This window comes from Ursus arctos, unplaced genomic scaffold, assembly GCF_023065955.2.
Source record: "Ursus arctos isolate Adak ecotype North America unplaced genomic scaffold, UrsArc2.0 scaffold_21, whole genome shotgun sequence".
NCBI lineage: Eukaryota > Metazoa > Chordata > Mammalia > Carnivora > Ursidae > Ursus > Ursus arctos.
The window spans coordinates 42191911-42209923 of NW_026622886.1; the positions used below are offsets into that span (position 1 = coordinate 42191911).

Here is an 18013-nt window from a genome sequence, read left to right on the forward strand (position 1 = left end):
AAATTCTAAAGTGCCGAGTGTGGAGGGAATTTAGGGCAGGAAGTGAGAGTGTGTGAACCAGAATAATCTAGGAAAGCTTCAAGGAGGAAGTAGAATCCCAGTGGAGGTTTGGGTTTGGATATATAAATGCTGAAAAAATTTTGTAATAACAATATTGTTATTTTCTCCGGAATTACAATCCCTAACATAATATACACATATGTTTTACAGAAAACTAAGTTTAAAAACACTTGTCTAAAATAGCATAGTTCTTTCGGTGAGGCTGGGGAACTAGAAACCAGGTTTCATAATCCCTAGGTGAATGTTCTTTCTACCTCTCTGCATATGTAGACTGTTTTTAAAGAAATAATTTGCCTTATGCTTGATTTACCTCCGTATATGTCTCATTTCACTATAACAATGCTGATCAAAATACCAGAAACTCAATAATTCATGAATATTTAAATTATGCAGGAACATTTTACTTAGGAGCTCTGATAATTGGGCTGGTAATTAAGCTGACTACATCCGTATTAAAAAACTGGTTCTCATCTGTCTCTGGTTCTTTACTAAATAAATGGTAAAACAAAAATCTACCCCCCGCCCACTTTTAAAGCAAATTAAGCTTTTTTTTTCCTTTTTCCTTTTTTTTTTTTTAAAGCAGGTTAAGTTGGCTAACTTAATGCCTTCAGGAAAACAACTGTGACTTCAAAACTTTTACTTTTTCTTTGCCTTTAGATGCAGTGAAAAGAAGTTCCTTTAAAAATGTAATGTAGGTTTTTGGGGAAATACTTTTGGAATATTACATCTAAAATGTCATGGCTCATTGGTGGAAAACACAAATCATGAAGCTACAGACAAGTTATGTGAGAACGAATTTCTGAGTAAAGTCTCTATCTTGAGCTCTTTACAGTACCAATTAACCCAGTTTATATAAGTAGTTGTAATATATATCTAACATACAATAGTCTATTAAGCTAGTCTATTTTAGCTGTATGTATATTAGTGAAATAACTAAAACATACTATTTTATAGACTCAGAAGCACAACATTATAATCTATGGGATTATATTATACATTACTGCAACTTTGTACTTTTACTTATAATTTTTTATTTAAAAAATAGCAGTACTTATAGCTTTATTATATTCTTTGTAACTACAGTGGTCTTTTATAGTATGTATGTACTGTAATTTATTTAATCATCTCCTCTTGGTAGATATTTAGGCTGTTACTTTTTTATTTCTTCAAATAGTGCTCTAGGGAAAATCCCCCCATATCTTTGTGAATTTCTTCAAATATTGCTCTAGGATAAATTCTTAGAAGTGAAACTATTGGGTCTAAAGAGTATGTGCATTTTAAATGTGATTGATGTCATCAGCTACCCTCCAAAGAGATTGTACCTATTGACTCTTAGCAAACAATATATGAGGGTACCTTTTTTGCACCCTCACCAACACAGAATATCATCATACTCTTTAATATTTAACAGTCTGTTGGATCGGGTTGGCAAATATTTTCTACAAATAACCAAATGGTAAATGTTTTCAGCTTTCTGGGACCTTGAGGCATCTGTTGCAGCTACTCAACTCTGCCTTTGTAGTGCAAAAGCAACTGTAGATGATAACATACATGGGAAAGCATGGTGGTGCCCAATAAAACTTTACTTACAAAATCAGGTGGTGGCTCGCATTTAGCTCATGAGCCTTAGTTTGCTGATTCTCCTGGTAGGTAAAAAATTTTGCCTTGTTCTAATTTGCATTTCTTTAGCTTTGTAAACAAAGGCGAGCACATTTTCCTTTATTTACAAAACTATTGGGACTTATACTGATATTAAGGATATAGTAGTGACCAGACAACATTTCAGTCTTCATGAATTGTAATTTGGATGGGGGAGCTGGGGAGACAGACCCTAAAGAAATAAATAGATTACTGACTTTGATAAGTTCTCCAAAGAAAAGAAACAGTGATGGAATAGACACTAAGGTTTCGAGTGGCAGCAGTTTTAGTTAAGGAATGGTCAGGGAAAGAGCTCTTAAAGAAGATGGAAGTTGTGATGTATGAGAAGCAGCTAGCTACATTCATTAATTATCTATTGCTTTATTAAAAATTACTCTCAAATTTAGTATTTTAGAACATCACATAGTTATTATCTCACACAGTTTCTGAGAGTCAGGAATCTGGGCGTGGTTTGGCTTGGTTCTGGCTCATGAGATTCTACTCAAGATGGGAACTGTGGCTGCAGTCAGCTGAAGGTGTGACTGGGCTGGAGGATCTTCCCGGAAATCTTACTCCTGTGGATGTTGACAGAAGGCCTCTCAGTTCTTTGCCACATGACCTTCATAGGCTGCTTATGTGTCCCCATGGCATGGAACCAGGCTTCCCCCAGAGCAAGTGATCCATTAGAGAGCAATGAGGAAGCCACAGTGTCTTTAATGAACTAGTCATGGTAATCACACACCATCACATCTCCCTTATTGTATTCATTTGAAGCAAGTCACTAAGTCCAGTCCACACTCCAGGGGAGGGGATTTTGGCTCCAGCTTTTGAAGGTAAGTGTCAAATAATTGGTAGGCATGTTTTAAACTACCACAGTCTTTCCTCTGGTCACAAATTTTTCTGTTTTCCACTTGCAAGCTAATACCCTCTAAAAGTCTTATTCCAGTATAGCATCACTGCAAAATCTAGAATTTTGTCATCTAAATCAATTTCAGATGTGGATGAGGGCTCTTGGGTATAGTTCCTTAAGTATATCCTCTGAGAATATTTCCTCTTGAAGACTTTGTAACGAAAGAGACAAATTAATCTGTACCCACACACCCAGTGTCCAGTGGTAAGACAGGCATAATGTGGTAGTATTTTTTCCAATAAAATTCTTCAGAAAACTTTGTGGGTTTCCTGTGGTTCTTTATGGTTCACTCCATTAGATATAAGCCACACCCAGAAATGTCTTAGAGTGAGCTTAGTGGAGTGACGATTTCCTCAAGCTTCTCAGAAGCCCTATTGTTTGAATGGTTTGTCAGAGGTGCAAAACTGGATATTTGTGAGTTTTTAACAAAGGATTTTACAGTCACATCCTCTGTCTCTCCTCTTGTATTTTAGTATAAGCAGCAAGAGGCCAGCAATACCTTCAGTACTTTGTCTGGAAATCTTAGTTTGATCCCACACTTTGTTAGGTACATTTTCTACTTTCCATGTTCCCACAGGTGACAGTGTTGCTAAATTTTTTTTGCCGGTATAAAACAAGGATTTTCTTACTTACCTCCAGTTTCCTTTTTTTTTTTTTTTAAAGATTTTATTTATTTATTTGACAGAGAGAGACAGCCAGCAAGAGAGGGAACACAAGCAGGGGGAGTGTGAGAGGAAGAAGCAGGCTCCTAGCGGAGGAACCTGATGTGGGGTTTGATCCCAGAACGCTGGGATCACCCCCTGAGCCGAAAGCAGACGCTTAACGACTGTGCAACTGTGCCACCCAGGCGCCCCTTACCTCTAGTTTCCAATAAGGTTTTCCTCACTTTCCTTTAAGCTGTGACCCCCAGTCTCCTCAAAGGTATCATCCTTCTATAAGTAGTTTCTTCAAGGTTTTTTGAGCTTTTACCTCAGAGACCTGCCATCTTCCACCCACTGCCTGATTCCAAAGCCTCTTCCATATTGTAGGTTTTTGGTGTGGCAGCACCCCACTTTCAGGTACCAAAATCTAAATGAGGTTTCTATTGCTGTGTAACAAATTACCACAAAACGTAGTGGCTTGAATACACTTTTTTTTTTTTTTATCAGTTTTTGAGAGCCGGGCATTTTACTGATTCTAGATCAGGATTTGTCATAGGTTCTAGTCAAAATGTTGGCTGGGGCTGAAGTCAACTGAAGGATATACTTCCAAGAAGGCTCACTCACATCACTATTAGCAAAAGACCTTTTTCTCGCTGGCTGTTGGCAAGAGACCTCACTTTCCCACAACATGGTTCTTTCCATAGGACTGCTTGAGTTTCCTCACAACATTGGCAGCTGGCTTCTCCTATAGCATTCATTCTCAATGGGGCCAGTAATGGCCTCCAAGAGGGTGAAAACTAGTTCTTGAGGTGGAAGGCAAAAAAATCTCAGATTTTACAATGATTTGTAGCCTTCCAAAGAGCCATGATACATAAACAGATGTACAGTATGTTTGTGGCATTAAAATTTTATTGGAGGACTATTAGGAAAATAATGTCCAGAAGGCTCCTTAAGTACCCAGTGAAAAAAGATTGAGAAACAATGCCTTAGAGTGAGTCCTCTAAGAAAGAGCAAGTAGGTAGCTGTATTACTTTTTTTTTTTAACTGAGGTATAAAAAATTGCCTTTTATGACTCAGTGTTAGAAATAACACACATTGTCACTTCTGCCTTATTCTTTTTGTCGGAAGTGAGTCCCTTGAAGGGAGTGTCAAAAAGTGTGGATGTTTTAAACCACCATTCCTGTAAAGAAAGGTAAAGGCATTCCAGGCAGGGGAAACAGCAAGGGCGAAGGCCCAGACGCAAGAAGGAGTTGGCATGCTTGGGGAACAGAGAGGTAGTTAGTGTGGGTAAAGCTAGTGAACCAAGGAAGAGTGGAGTGAGATGAGGTTGGAAAAGTTGTGTATCAAGTAGGGCCTTTTCAAAGGCCCCATAGAAGCTTTTAATTTTATTCTAAGTGTTTAAGCAGGGAGTCACATGACATGGTTCATTTTATAAAAAGATGACTCTGACCGCTGCGTGGAGGATGGATTGGGACAAGAGGTGGGACAGGAGTAGAAGCATGGAGACCGATAAGAAGACCACTTTAGTAGTAGGTGAGAGGTCCTACAGCCTGTTACTGGAGAGGTAGCAGAGACCAAAGAGGTGGATGCGTTGTACTTTCTGAGCAGAAGCTCCAATAGTTGTGAATGGATTGGGAGAAGTGAGGCAAATCAGAGATGGTGTCCACATTTTTGGTGTGGGGAATGTTGGTGCTGGTTACTGATGAGAAGACTGGGAGAAGGACAGATCTGGGTAGAAATGAAGAGTTGCTGCTTTGGCCATGTTAAGTTTGAGTAGAAAAGGGAGAAGTAAAAGTAGAAGGGGTAGAAATCAGGATTTAAAAAAAGGAAAGATTATTGCTGTTTGGCTTATATTCTTTTCCTATCGGCTCTTTTATTTTTCTCTGTGAGCTAAGTATATATAGACTTTGCCACGTTTTATATTAGTTATTCAAAATGGGTGTCCAGTGTTGCTTTTTCTTTGGATTTGATTTAAAGTGCTTTTTAGTTTTTATTTTATTTATTTATTTTTTAAAGATTTATTTATTTAGAGTGAGTGCCCATGCATGAGTGGGGGGAGGGGCAGAGGGAGATGGAGAATCTCAAGCAGACCCCACACTGACTGCAGAGCCTGATGTGGGGCTCAATCTCACAACCCTGAGATCATGACCTGAGGTGAAATCCAGAGTCAGAAGCTTAACTGACTGACCCACCTAGGCGCCCCTAAGGTCCTTTTTTAAAAGGGTCTAGAAATCTAGAATATTGGCATAAGGATTATTTTTATGATGAATTTATTGGCTTAGCATAATAAATTCTTTAATTTTTTTAAAAAAAGATTTTATTTTTAAGTAATCTCTGTACCCAATATGGGGCTTGAACTTACAGCCGCCAAGATGAAGAGTCGCATTCTCTACTGACCGAGCCAGCCAGGTACCCCAGCTTAGCACAGGTTTCTTTAAAATGTTTTTCTATTACAAAAGTAATAAATATTTACTGGTGATATATAAAAAACACAGATTAGCAAGGAGCTGAACATGCAAATCATCTTCAGTCATGTTGCTCAGAGAAGACCATTATTACCTTCCAGTCTTTTATTACATATGCACTTGTGCACACACACCCATGTACGAATAAACCTTAAATATACTATTTTGAACTATGGAACAGTTCCATAAAATGGTAAAAATAAACGTTAACTTTCACCGCTTAATTGAGAAAATATATGGAATGGGTTTGAGGTATGTGAGGTACATAATAGGGTATCAAAATTAAATAATATGATTTTTTTTGTGTGGGGTACATAATAGGCTATGAAAATCAAATAATATTTTTGTTGTTGTTGTTGTTGTTGTTGTTTTGGCATTCTGGAAAACCCCTTGAGGGAATAATAGTTTGGCCTTTAGTTTAGTAATTAAATTTGCAGAAAGATAGCCCAGATAACATTGTCCATGACAGTAATATGTGCTTTTCTCTGCTTTTGTGAAAAAGGTGGAAATGATCTTCCACAGCACACAGACAGCAGGGCCTTTTTAAGAAAGTAAGTTATAGATCTGTTGTGGAGATTAGCACTATTTATCTCCTTTCCGTTCAAGATATATACCTGCATGTAGGCCAAAATACAACCGATAATCAGTGTTACCGTGAGTCATTGGTTAAATTATATGTTCAGTAAAACCTGTTTAAGACATCGGGAAAAACTCACTGTATATTTTGGAAAAGGGACCAGAAGGAAACATTAATTAAGATTTAATTTGGGGTCATTTTAAGGATTAAATCTTTGGTATTTATGAAAATTCCTTTATTCTTATGGAATATTTATTACTTGTAATTTGGCTGACATGCCATCAAAAGTACTTCATTCTCACTTGGGAAGCCAGGTCTTTAGCAGGAATTCTTTTCAAAGAGAATATTTATTGTATGAGCATTGTCATGAGAAGCAAGAGACAATGTTTCGTCTTGTTTGTTGGGTAAAAGTCATTCAACAATGTTTTTACTGCCTGCCTAAGCACAGTCAGTGCTCTACAAAAGTCACATGGCTCCACTATTGTTTTAGAGTAATACAATTGAGTGGCAAAATTCACCTTTCATAAATTCAGTATAAATTACTTAAAAGCAAATAAAATATACTAAGTATTGTGTGCTATCCACTTGGCTGGGTGTTTGGGGTATAAAAATGAGTGAGACATGCTCTCTATTATTAGGGAGATTTTTAGTCCTTATAGTTTAATGGGAACGAAGGGCCAGTAGGCTTACTAATTATAAAATGAAGTGATTAGAAGTATGTTTAGGGCCTCTTGGAACAGAAGGAGCATTTAATTCAGACTAGGGAAATGAGAAAGGCTGAATCTTGAAAGATGATTAGCAGCTAAGGGGGTGAGGGGAGAAGGATGTTATTATCAGTGTATGTATATAGAGGAGGTGGAAACAATGGTTTTTTTTTTTCTGAAACTGGTGGTGAGTTGTGTGTTCACTGTATTTATATCATGTGTATGTCAGATGACTTAGTATATAAGTTTTTTAATCATTAAACCTTGGAGTTGATTTATAGATTTTAATAAAATATGCTGAAAGTAAGAATTTCTTATTGTATAGAAGAAGCTAGAGGCAGACGTACTATAAGTGAGAAATAGAAGCAGGTGAGTAAAAGTAAGTTTATATATTATTTGCCTTTTAGGGATAAGTTTTCATTTTGAGGAAGCCTTTATACTGCTTGGAAATTAAGATTTCTTTTAAAAATTTTTATTGAACCATATGCTTTCTCTTCCTGGTTTTTGGTCTCAAGATAGATTTGTTGTTTAGAAATGTTCTATTTTTAGGGGTGCCTGGGTGGCTCAGTCCTTAAGCGTCTGCATTCGGCTCAGGTCATGATCCCAGCGTTCTGGGATCGAGCCCCCGCATTGGGCTCCCTGCCTGGTGGGAAGCCTGCTTCTCCCTCTCCCACTCCCCCTGCTTGTGCTCCTTCTCTCGCTGCCTCTCTCTGTGTCAAATAAATAAATAAAATCTTTAAAAAAAATGTTCTATTTTTAATCTTTTGCTTTGTTGTATGTTGCTGTGTACAGATATATGTTTCATACTTTCTTTTTATTTTGATGATAGCATTTTCTTTGCCTTTTCCTTTTTTTTTTTTTTTAAGTAAGCTCTACATCCAACATGGGGTTTGAACTCAGCAACATTGAGATCGGGAGTTGTATGCTCCACTGACAGAGCCAGCCAGGTGCCCCATTGCTGAAAACATTTTCATAATGGGCTATTAATTTTTTTAAAAAGACTTTATTTATTTATTTGATAGAGCACAAGCAGAGGGAGCAGTAGGCAGAGGAAGAGGGAGAAGCAGGCTCCCTGCTGAGCAAGAAGCCCGATGTGGGACTCAGTCCCAGGACCCTGGGGTCATGACTTGAGCCAAAGGCAGACGCTTAACTGACTGAGCCACCTGGGTGCCCCCGGGCTATTAATTTTATTTAAACTCATGCTTCTTGAAGAATAGTTATCATTTACAATTTGTGATTTCTTTGGAAGTGTTTTTGTTGTTGTTGTTTAGTTTAAGTTACAGACTACATTATTTGTATTAAGATTTAAAGATTATATATAACAATTTAATGTTTCTAAGAACAGATTTGATCTTGCTGTTCTATGATAAATGCTTCAGAAAATAGTCATGTGTAATTATTTTTCTTTTTCAGCCTTTCTAAGAAAAGTCTACAGCATCCTTTCTCTGCAAGTTCTCTTAACTACAGTGACAGCTTCTTTTTTTTTATACTTTGAGTCTATACGGACATTTGTACATGAAAGGTAAGGTGATGATTCTGCAACATTTTCAGCTGCTGCTTATGATCTAAAGGCCGTATTATAAGCAAAGTTCTTTTTTTTTTCCTATTACCTTCTGAGGTTAGAATGTAAAAAAGGTTCATCATTAACTCTTATAAATAAGACGAATTTTGAGAAAACGTTCTGCAACATGGTGTTTACCTCTGAACTTTATAGCTTACGGTTTTGTAGGGTTAAACCTTCATCTCCTTAGATAGTATTAAGAATCTTTACTGTATGCAGCTTTTTTTTTATTAATTTATTTTTTTGCTTTTATTACACGTGCCTAGTGCCCAAAGCCTAAGACAATGCTTGAAAAGTAAAGGTACTTAATTAATGTATGTGTAGTTTTTCTTAGTGTTGGCTCATGACGAGGATAATTTCACTGAGAAATTTCACCACTGAGAAAAGGAGCATCATCTGGTTCATCCCTAATTTGTTTAAGATCTGACCTCCAAAATAATTATTTCCTTGGCTAAAAGCTATATAGATTTTGTATATTAAAGGAAAAATAAGGAATGAGTATTTTCTTGGAAGTAGACAATTTCTGTCATCCCTCCCCCTACAAAAAAAATGAGTTTGCTATTTGGGGTAAAGTTCTTTAATTTAGATTACAGCTATATAGTAAATGTATATAAAATTTGCTTATTGTCTAATAGCTATTCTTTATTGTATTTCTGTTAAAAACAGTATGCTAATTGCAAAAATTATTCAAATATGATTGAAGTTCATGAGGTAAAAAGGAAAAGTCTTCCTCATTCATTGTGGGCTCTTTTCTTTGTCTTGCTTCTCCTCCCCGGCTCACGCTCCTCAGATTCCCTGAATGGAAAAATCATTTCTTTTGACAGTTTGGTGTAGTTCCTTCCAGATTTCCTTTTCTTACCTTCACAAACAAATAAAATAGAGAAATTTTATTAAATTGGTTAATACTATTTATACTGTTTTTAAACTTAAAAATGCTTTTAATTTTGTTTTTCAGTCCTGCCTTAATTTTGGTGTTTGCCCTTGGATCTTTGGGTTTGATTTTAGCATTGACTGTAAACAGACATAAGCATCCCCTTAACCTGTACCTGCTTTTTGGATTTGTGAGTATTTTGACAATATCTGTTACTTTAACACTTACTTTCCTGTGTTTTAATTTTATTTATTTAATCAAACGCAAATACATATATAATAGTAGCAGAACAAAATTAATGTTTTTAATAAATTCAGATATTTTAGGAAATTACAAGTGATTTTAGAATTTTTAACACCTGTCAGTTTCAGAGTTTGTGTTTTTTTTTTCTTTTTTTTCTGTGAATATTATGGTATAGTGGGAAAAATAGTGAAGTGGAATCTCATTGCCACTTTCTGTTTATGTGACATTTGGCAGAGTGGTTAGCCTTTCTGTACCTAAGTCTGCTCATATGTAAAAGGAACATATTAAAGTAGATTATCTCTGTGGTACTTTGGACCCCTAATATTCTATGATTTTCTTGGGAAAACATTATAGCCTTAATTTCATAGACCTTAAATTAAAATTCTTATGATTAACTCCTCAGTGTTATTTTTTATATTAGTACTCAGTTCTTTTGAAGGACCACTTTTCCCAGTTGATGTGCACTACTAATATGTTTCAAAATCGTAAGTGGGGAACTTACCTTTAGGTCATGTTTGTTTAGATGTTTGTGAAAATGAAAACCCAAACTACTACCTATAAAAACCCAAACCTATAATATGACCAGAATAAGTTGGTAAGGCTCAAGGTATATGTTTCTTAAATTATTTTTCTTGTTGTCTTATCCAGTATAACTTTGGGTTCTAATCAAAAATTGACTTCAAAACATTTCAAACTAGTAATAATATTTATAGTCAAATAAGTGTGAAAATGCTATTTACCAGATTCAACTGCTTTAAACTAAAGAAAGTTTGTGAATTCTGGTAACAAGTTTATGTTAATATGATGAAAGAAAAGCTCATGACTTTGGAAATTTCAATTATAGGAAAGTTTATTCATTTAAATCTTAGGTTCTTATGTTTCCTGAGTACTATTTTGGGGTGGTGTTATGTTTTCCTAGTATTATCTTTTCTCCTGTTCATACCCTCCTCTTTCCTTGGGGTAGGATTTCTTACCTAAAATCATGTCACAAATATCAAGAATGAGATTTAATCATATTTTTCCAGAAAAAATATTTCTATCATCTTTTGCTACTACTTCCCTGACACTGCCAACAACATTATAACAAAATGTGGCAGTCGGTGCCTTCATTGTCTCCACATCTATGTACAATTTCTGGTGCCATTTTTGCTCTAGTTCTGATAGGTTTCTTGATTTCAGGTGGGGAGAGTTATAAGGAGTCCTTCTACCAAGAGTATGTGTATACAGCCACTGACGTTACTTCTGGCTTTGCCTTTGTGATATGCCCTATCAGATAGTTGTTAAAATCTAACTAGAGTAAGCATTTATTTATTTATTTTTAAAGATATTTTATTTAGGATATGAGTTCAGCTACATGGGAATGCGTGAAACAAGATGGTTTACATCTCTTTCATGTAAAAATCTGCGTGACTGTGTAGTGAAGTTGTCAGGGGCCCAGGCACCTGCTGTGGTTCAAGTATCCGAAGTATTGTGTGGCATAAGAGAGCTCACCACCATATCCACATTCCATCCAGTTATTTAAAAAAATGAGAAAAGGGAGAGCAAGCGCCTTTGCTTTTAGTTATTGTACACCTCTCCACTCATGTTCTTTTGGCTCGAATAAAGTCCTATGACCCGACCTAGCTACAAGGGAGGCTGAGAAATGTAATGTTTAATCTGAACAGCTATGTGTCCAGGTAAAAACTCTGTTACTAGGAAAGAAAGAGAGAATGAATACTGGGAGACAGTTTCAGGACTGCCACACTACAGTGCTACGTAAATATTTTATTCTTCCTGTGTTTGTGTGTGATACTGAAGTTTTATGAATGTGCATGTCATTTGCAATTTCATTTTTACTTACAGAGAGTGAGAAAAATGGAATTTCCCGTACTGTTTCTGTATCTTCCTATTACAAAAATAAAAAAATCTAGTTGGGGTTTGAAGAGTAATAGCATCACTATTAGGATCTAAATCTTCTCACTCAATACACTGAGGTCTCGTTTTCATTATGGTAGGCTTATCATGTGTCCCATATAATTCACAAGGCTATTCTGAAGCTAAAATGAGATCATACATATGGAATCACATGGAACTCTTAGAAATTAGAACACATACGTGACGTAGGGTAAATTTTATGGGCATTTATGTAATTTTAGTTTATTTTTTTAGACACTATTCGAAGCTCTGACTGTGGCCTTTGTTGGTAAGTCATAATTGTGCTTCTATGTTACAGTAACTTTTTAATGTAGATAAGTCTTTTGAGTTAAAAGGTGTTTGGGACTAAAGCTTAACATCATGGGATGTCATATTTCAAATATATAGCGTAGGATGAAGAATTCGTAAAATATAAGCAAAATTAAATGTTTATACTTTACATAGGTCAACTAAGCTTCAAGGAAGTGGAAGAGAGTTAGGAAAACAATAGGAACGAGGATAATATTCATGTGTGTTTATCCATTTATAAAAACAAGACAACTGTAGCTAATCTTTCCCCCCTAATTTAGAGGATCTTAGAGGAACTGATAAAATTTATTTTGAGCCATGTACTATCATCACATGAGCCGAGCCTCTCAAGTTGCTGCACTGAACTGTGTTTTATTATTATAGCCTCATATTTCATCAAATGGCCCCACAAAAAACTTGGTAATTTCTGCTTTATAATTGATGTTAAAAATATATTTGAAAAGAAGTATCTGTTATAATTATTTGATGTACTGTATGTATTGCCTCAAGTAAAAAATTTCATGACTTATTAACAATAAAAATTTAGATTGTCTCAAAATGATCAACATGGGGTACAAAAAAGGTTAGAATGAACTATTACTGTCAATAACAGAAATTTTTAATTATGTTTGATATATTTATCTTTTCCTTTTGTCATTACTGCTTTTAACCTTTCTATGCCAGTTTTATTAAATCTATATATTGTTCAGTAATTCACTTCTCCCTTTTGTAAAGGAATCATAAGTAATAATAACTATTAAAATAAATAGCATTGAAATTTCTCAACATAGAAAGGAAGTATTACTAATATTTCCTTATTATTAATGTTACTGTCTATTAATGTTATTATCAAGTCCATCTCTGTCCTCCTTGGCTCCCACCATTTGTAACAGATATAGATGGGAGATCTATTTCAGAGTTATTGGAATCGGGGTAGAAATACATAGATTGGATAATCTGAGAACATTATTTTCCTCATTAATTATAATATCCTTTCCACCTAATCTTACACTGAAATTGTTGACAAGAAGCAAAATAATCTTGTGGTTTTTTCATTTCTGCATTCACCTTCCTAAAACTGTAGTGATAGAAATAGCGAAATTCCAATAATGTAGTATTTAGGAATAGAAATTAATCCTCGAAAAATTAAAAATTACTTAAATGGTTTGGGGTTCAAAGCACTTAACTTCCTTTAAATGGGTTAGGATTCAGTGTTTTGTTAAAATGCTAAGCAGTTGTATTACAATTGCAATAGGCACAGTCAGTCTAGGTGTTCATTCTAAAATTTCAAAAGGGAATTTGGTATGTATTCCGGAAACCCCCAATTCTATATTCATTGTATGCATTTTGGGGTATAAAGCAATTAGTGGTTGGTTCCTGTTCTCTGCCGGGTTCGTGAATGGCAGACAACCCCAGACGGTCCCAATATTTTTCTTGCCTAGTGTCTTTGATTGGACTGATGAACTGGGTATGCAGCTAACCAGGTGATTGCTAGACTTGCTGCTACTGCGCAGAAATTCCAGCCAGCCATAGGACCCAGAGTCGTCCCTATTGATATTTAAGTCATAAGAACAATCACCACAGATGGTGATAAAACTAAGCTGGGACAGAGATAGGTGAAAGTCATTCTACCATATCCTTCAAACTCCAAACCTGCTAGCTGTGTCATATCTTTCCAGTCATTTCTTTAGCTTCATAATGAGGTGACCACCTTATTTTGTATGAGTGACTATTTATTGCCGTGTGGGTGTGGTTTTACTGTACCAGTATTAAAGGCTGAATAAAGAATCTTTTCATAATTATTTTTATTGGCAAGGAGAAAATATAGCATTTCTGTTAAATGCCAGGGGAAAAAAGCTGTTTTGTATAGAGTATGTTTAAATGCATTTTCATCAGTGTTTTTTAATTTTACAGTTACTTTCTATGATGTATATATTATTCTGCAAGCATTTATACTGACTACTGCTGTATTTCTTGGTTTGACTGGATATACTCTACAATCTAAGAGAGACTTCAGCAAATTTGGAGCAGGGTAAGTTGCATATTCATGGCTATGATAGATAAATATCTTTTACATTATAGGTCATCTTAAGAGAAGTGCTATACCTTTAGCTTGGGTATTGTCTTTTAAAATGAAGGGTGATGAGGGGCACCTGTGTGGCTTAGTGGGTTAAATGTGCAACTGGTGATATTGGCTCAGGTCATGAACTCATGGGTCCTGAGATGGCTCCCCGAGTGGGGCTCTGTGCTCAGTGGGGAGTCTGCTTGGGATTCACTCTTTCTCCCTCTCCCCCTCCCCCCACTGGCGTGTGGTCTCTCTCACTCTTGCGTGCTCTCTCTCAAATAAGTAAATCTTTTTTAAAAAAAATAAATAAATAAAATGGAGGGTGATGAGAGGACATCTCTCTAAGTACTAAAGCCAGGCTCTACTCTTCCAGAACATAGAAGGAGATGGAAAGTGGCTTTGAGTCATTTGCTTCCGCTCTATATTGAAAGGGAAGGGGAATACCACCCCCCCCCCCCCCCCCCAGTTTTCTAGAGAGGCTAGGCTTGTATGCTCTATGAATGTTATGGAACTTACCTACAGTATTTAGGTCTTTGTCTTAACATAAACGTTACCAAGACCATCCACTTCTTCGTGGCAGAAGCAAGGTAAATGACCCAGGTGTTGGTGATATCTGCATGAACTTTAAAAACTTTTTGACCTATGTAGATTAAGCTGTATTCTTCTTCAAACTACTAAATATATGGAATGATACTTTTTATATTAGGATAGTGGTACAGTGTTGCTCTCCGCTGGTAGGAATGTATATACTCTTTTCTAAACTCACAGTGGCTTCTTGTTGACACATCATCAACGTCTTCTGTTCTTTTTCCTGTTACAACACTAAGAATTTACAAAAGCTCTTGCAAAACATTCTTTCATCCCCCCCTTTCCCCCTGTAATCCAGATTACCAGAAATCTCTATGGGGATATAATATAATTGGTCAACCAACACTGACAGTTGTGCAAGGTGCTTAACTAGTTGTATTAGAATGGGGTGTGATTTCAGGAGAGGCAACATTTTTTCTCGCTTCCTGCTCTTTGTGTTTTGGAGGGGATACAGATTCGTGTGGTATATATGATGAAAGATTTGCTGTTCGCTTCTTCCCATCCCAGTCTCCCAAGTGCACCTCTCCTCCCCATCCATTCTAGTATAGTCTCTAGAAATCCATTCTGGTAAACAGTCTTCCCTATATTTCAGCCTCTTCATAATGTATTCTTTCTTCTTCCTTATTTCAGCTGAAAAAACACTTTTTTTTTTTTAAAGATTTTATTTATTTATTCGACAGAGGTAGAGACAGCCAGCGAGAGAGGGAACACAAGCAGGGGGAGTGGGAGAGGAAGAAGCAGGCTCATAGCAGAGGAGCCTGATGTGGGGCTCGATCCCATAACGCCGGGATCACTCCCTGAGCCGAAGGCAGACGCTTAACCGCTGTGCCACCCAGGCACCCCTCAGCTGAAAAAACATTTGAGTATCTGGGTATCCATTTCCCAGTCTTCCTCATTACTGCCACTGATTCGCTTTGTTCAAGCCTCCCTCTTTTTTTTTTTTTTTTTTTTTTAATTTTTAGGTAACCTCTGCACCCAGCGTGGGGCTTGAACTCACAACCCAAGATCAAGAGTCACATGCTCTACTGGCTGAGCCAGCCAGGTGCCCCAAGCCTTCGTCATTCTTTAAAGACTTTAGCATTGAACCATATGGTAGGCCCATCTATCACCTTAGCTTCTCAGTGTCTCTGGACCTCTTCAGCAACTTTTCATTTCCCTGCCATGACTACACTGGGGACCTTGTTGCCACTAGAGATTGTTCCACTGAAGAAATCTTCAATGCCAATGTCTGACTTTCTTTCTTAAGCCTTCTACTAGCTCTCTCGTTTCTTTGTGCCCACAACACCTATCTATTGTGCTTGTTCTCTAACAACTGCTATTGCTGTGATAAACTTCTTCATCTCAGACCTGGGCATCTCATGTCTTCTACAGGCATCCATGAAACTATATCAGGCTAACTTATTAGCCTGAGAGTAGGGTAAAACCGTAGATGCATTATAGTTCTTCATACCACCTTCCCCACATTCCTTGGGGCAGAAGCTTTGGAGTTTCCTAAGGTTTAAGTATGGAAAAGTAAGTCCTGAGTCCACTTTAATCCTAGAGGGTCTATACTATATGGTGGCATGATACTTCATTCTAACTTGGGTATTCCCGATGCATCCAGAGAAATTTTGTGGCCATTCCAGCACGAGAATTGAGAGCTGGAATCTCACCATGCCCTCATTTCACCACACTGGATTATAATACTATGTATACTTAATTTCTAATTCTATTTTTTTGTTGTTAAATAACATATTTTGCATGATTTCCGTCCCATGGTATTTAGTGAGATTCATTTTAGATACTTAATAAATGTTCTTTGTGCACTAGAATGTATATTTTGCTGCTGTTAGATGAGTGTTTGGTGAATGCCAGTGACGTCAAGTTGGTTGATAGTATTGTTTAAGTGTTCTGCACACTTTGTAATCTTCTCTGCATGCTCAGTCTATCAATTAATGTCAAAGCGTTATTAAAATCTCCAACTACAATTATGGTTCTTGTGCCATTTCTGTAAGTTTTGCTTCATGTTATTTTGAAGTTCTATTTTTAGATGCATAAACATTTAGGACTGTCATGTCCTCCTGAAGACTCCTTTATCATTTTGAAGTAGTTATCTCTGGTAATATTTGTGCCCTAAAACCTACTTCATTAATCTAGCTACGCCAGCTGTCTTTTGATTGTGTTAACATGGTGTATCATTTTCCATCCTTTTATTTTTAGCTTCTTTGCAGCTTTATAGTTAAAATAGTTTTCTTATAGGCAGCATATGGTTGGCTCTTGCTTTTTTTTAAAAATCCAATGTGACCATCTCTGCTATTAATTAGAGTGTTTAGACCATTGACATTTAATGTGATTATTGATCTGGTTGGGTTTAAGCCTACTATCTTGCCATTCGTTTTCTTTCTGTTTGTCTCATCTTTTCTTTGTGCCTCTTTTCCTCCCTTTGGATTATTTGATTTATCTCCTTTATTAGTTATTAGCTACAGCTCTTTTAATAGGGGTTACTCTAGGTTTTACAGTATACTGCCTGCCTGCCTGCTTCCTTCCTTCCTTCTTCCTACTCCAGATTTTTTTTAAGTTTATTTATTTATTTAAATAATCTCTGCAACATGGGGCTTGAACCTATGACCCTGAGATCAAGAGTTGCATGCTCTAAGGACTGAGCCAGCCGGGCGCCCCTACAATGTACATCTTTCCATCATCGTAGTCTATCTCTAAATAATACAGCATTTCCTGTAGAACATAGCTACATCTCCTCTCCCCTACCTTTGTGCTATTGTTGCTATAACTTTTAGTTCCACATGTTATACACCTCATAATATACTATTATTTTTGTTCTAAACATTAAATTATCCTTTAAAGAGATTTAAAAATCGATGAAGTCTTTTATGTTCACCCACATCTTTGTCATTTCTGTTCTCCATTTCTTGTGTCAACCCAAATTTCCATCTTCTATTTCCCTTCTGCCTGAGCGATTTCCTTTTAATATTTCTTACTTTGTTTTTTAAAAGATTTTATTTATTTATTTTAGAGAGAGAGAGAGAGGGAGCACATGTGCCCACAAGCAAGGGGTAAGGGGCAGAGGAAGAGGGAGAGAGAGCATCTTAAGCAGGTTCCATGCTCAGTGAGGAGCCCGCCCAGAAGCTCTATCTCATGACCTTGCGATCATGACTTCAGCCAAAACCAAGAGTCAGACACTTACCAACTGAGTTACCCAGGTGTCCCCTTTCAGTATTTCTTATAGTACTGGTCTCTTGATCTCAGCTATTGCATGTCTGAAAAAAATCTTTATTTCACCTTGGTTTTTGAATGTTATTTTTGCTGAGTGTAGGATTCTAGGTTTTTTGTTTTTGTTTTTTCTTTTTCTATTTTCAGTATTTTAAAGATGTCATTCCATAGTATTCTGGTTCATGTATTTTCTGACAAGAAGTCTTTTGTCTTTATCTTTGTTCTCTGTACATAATGTCTTTTATCCTCCAGCTGCTTTTCATATTTTCTCAGTAATTTTC

The 18013-nt window shown here is 36.4% G+C and overlaps 1 protein-coding gene across 1 annotated transcript in view; it reads left to right on the forward strand.

Moving 5' to 3' along the window:
• Positions 1 to 18013, forward strand: part of TMBIM4 (transmembrane BAX inhibitor motif containing 4) — a 29042-nt gene that overhangs the window by 5971 nt on the left and 5058 nt on the right. Inside the window, exons 2-5 of the mRNA XM_026500094.4 lie at positions 8409 to 8517; positions 9512 to 9617; positions 11819 to 11852; positions 13787 to 13904. Coding sequence (XP_026355879.1) covers positions 8409 to 8517; positions 9512 to 9617; positions 11819 to 11852; positions 13787 to 13904 — 367 coding nt within the window. The remainder of the gene's footprint in view (positions 1 to 8408; positions 8518 to 9511; positions 9618 to 11818; positions 11853 to 13786; positions 13905 to 18013) is intronic.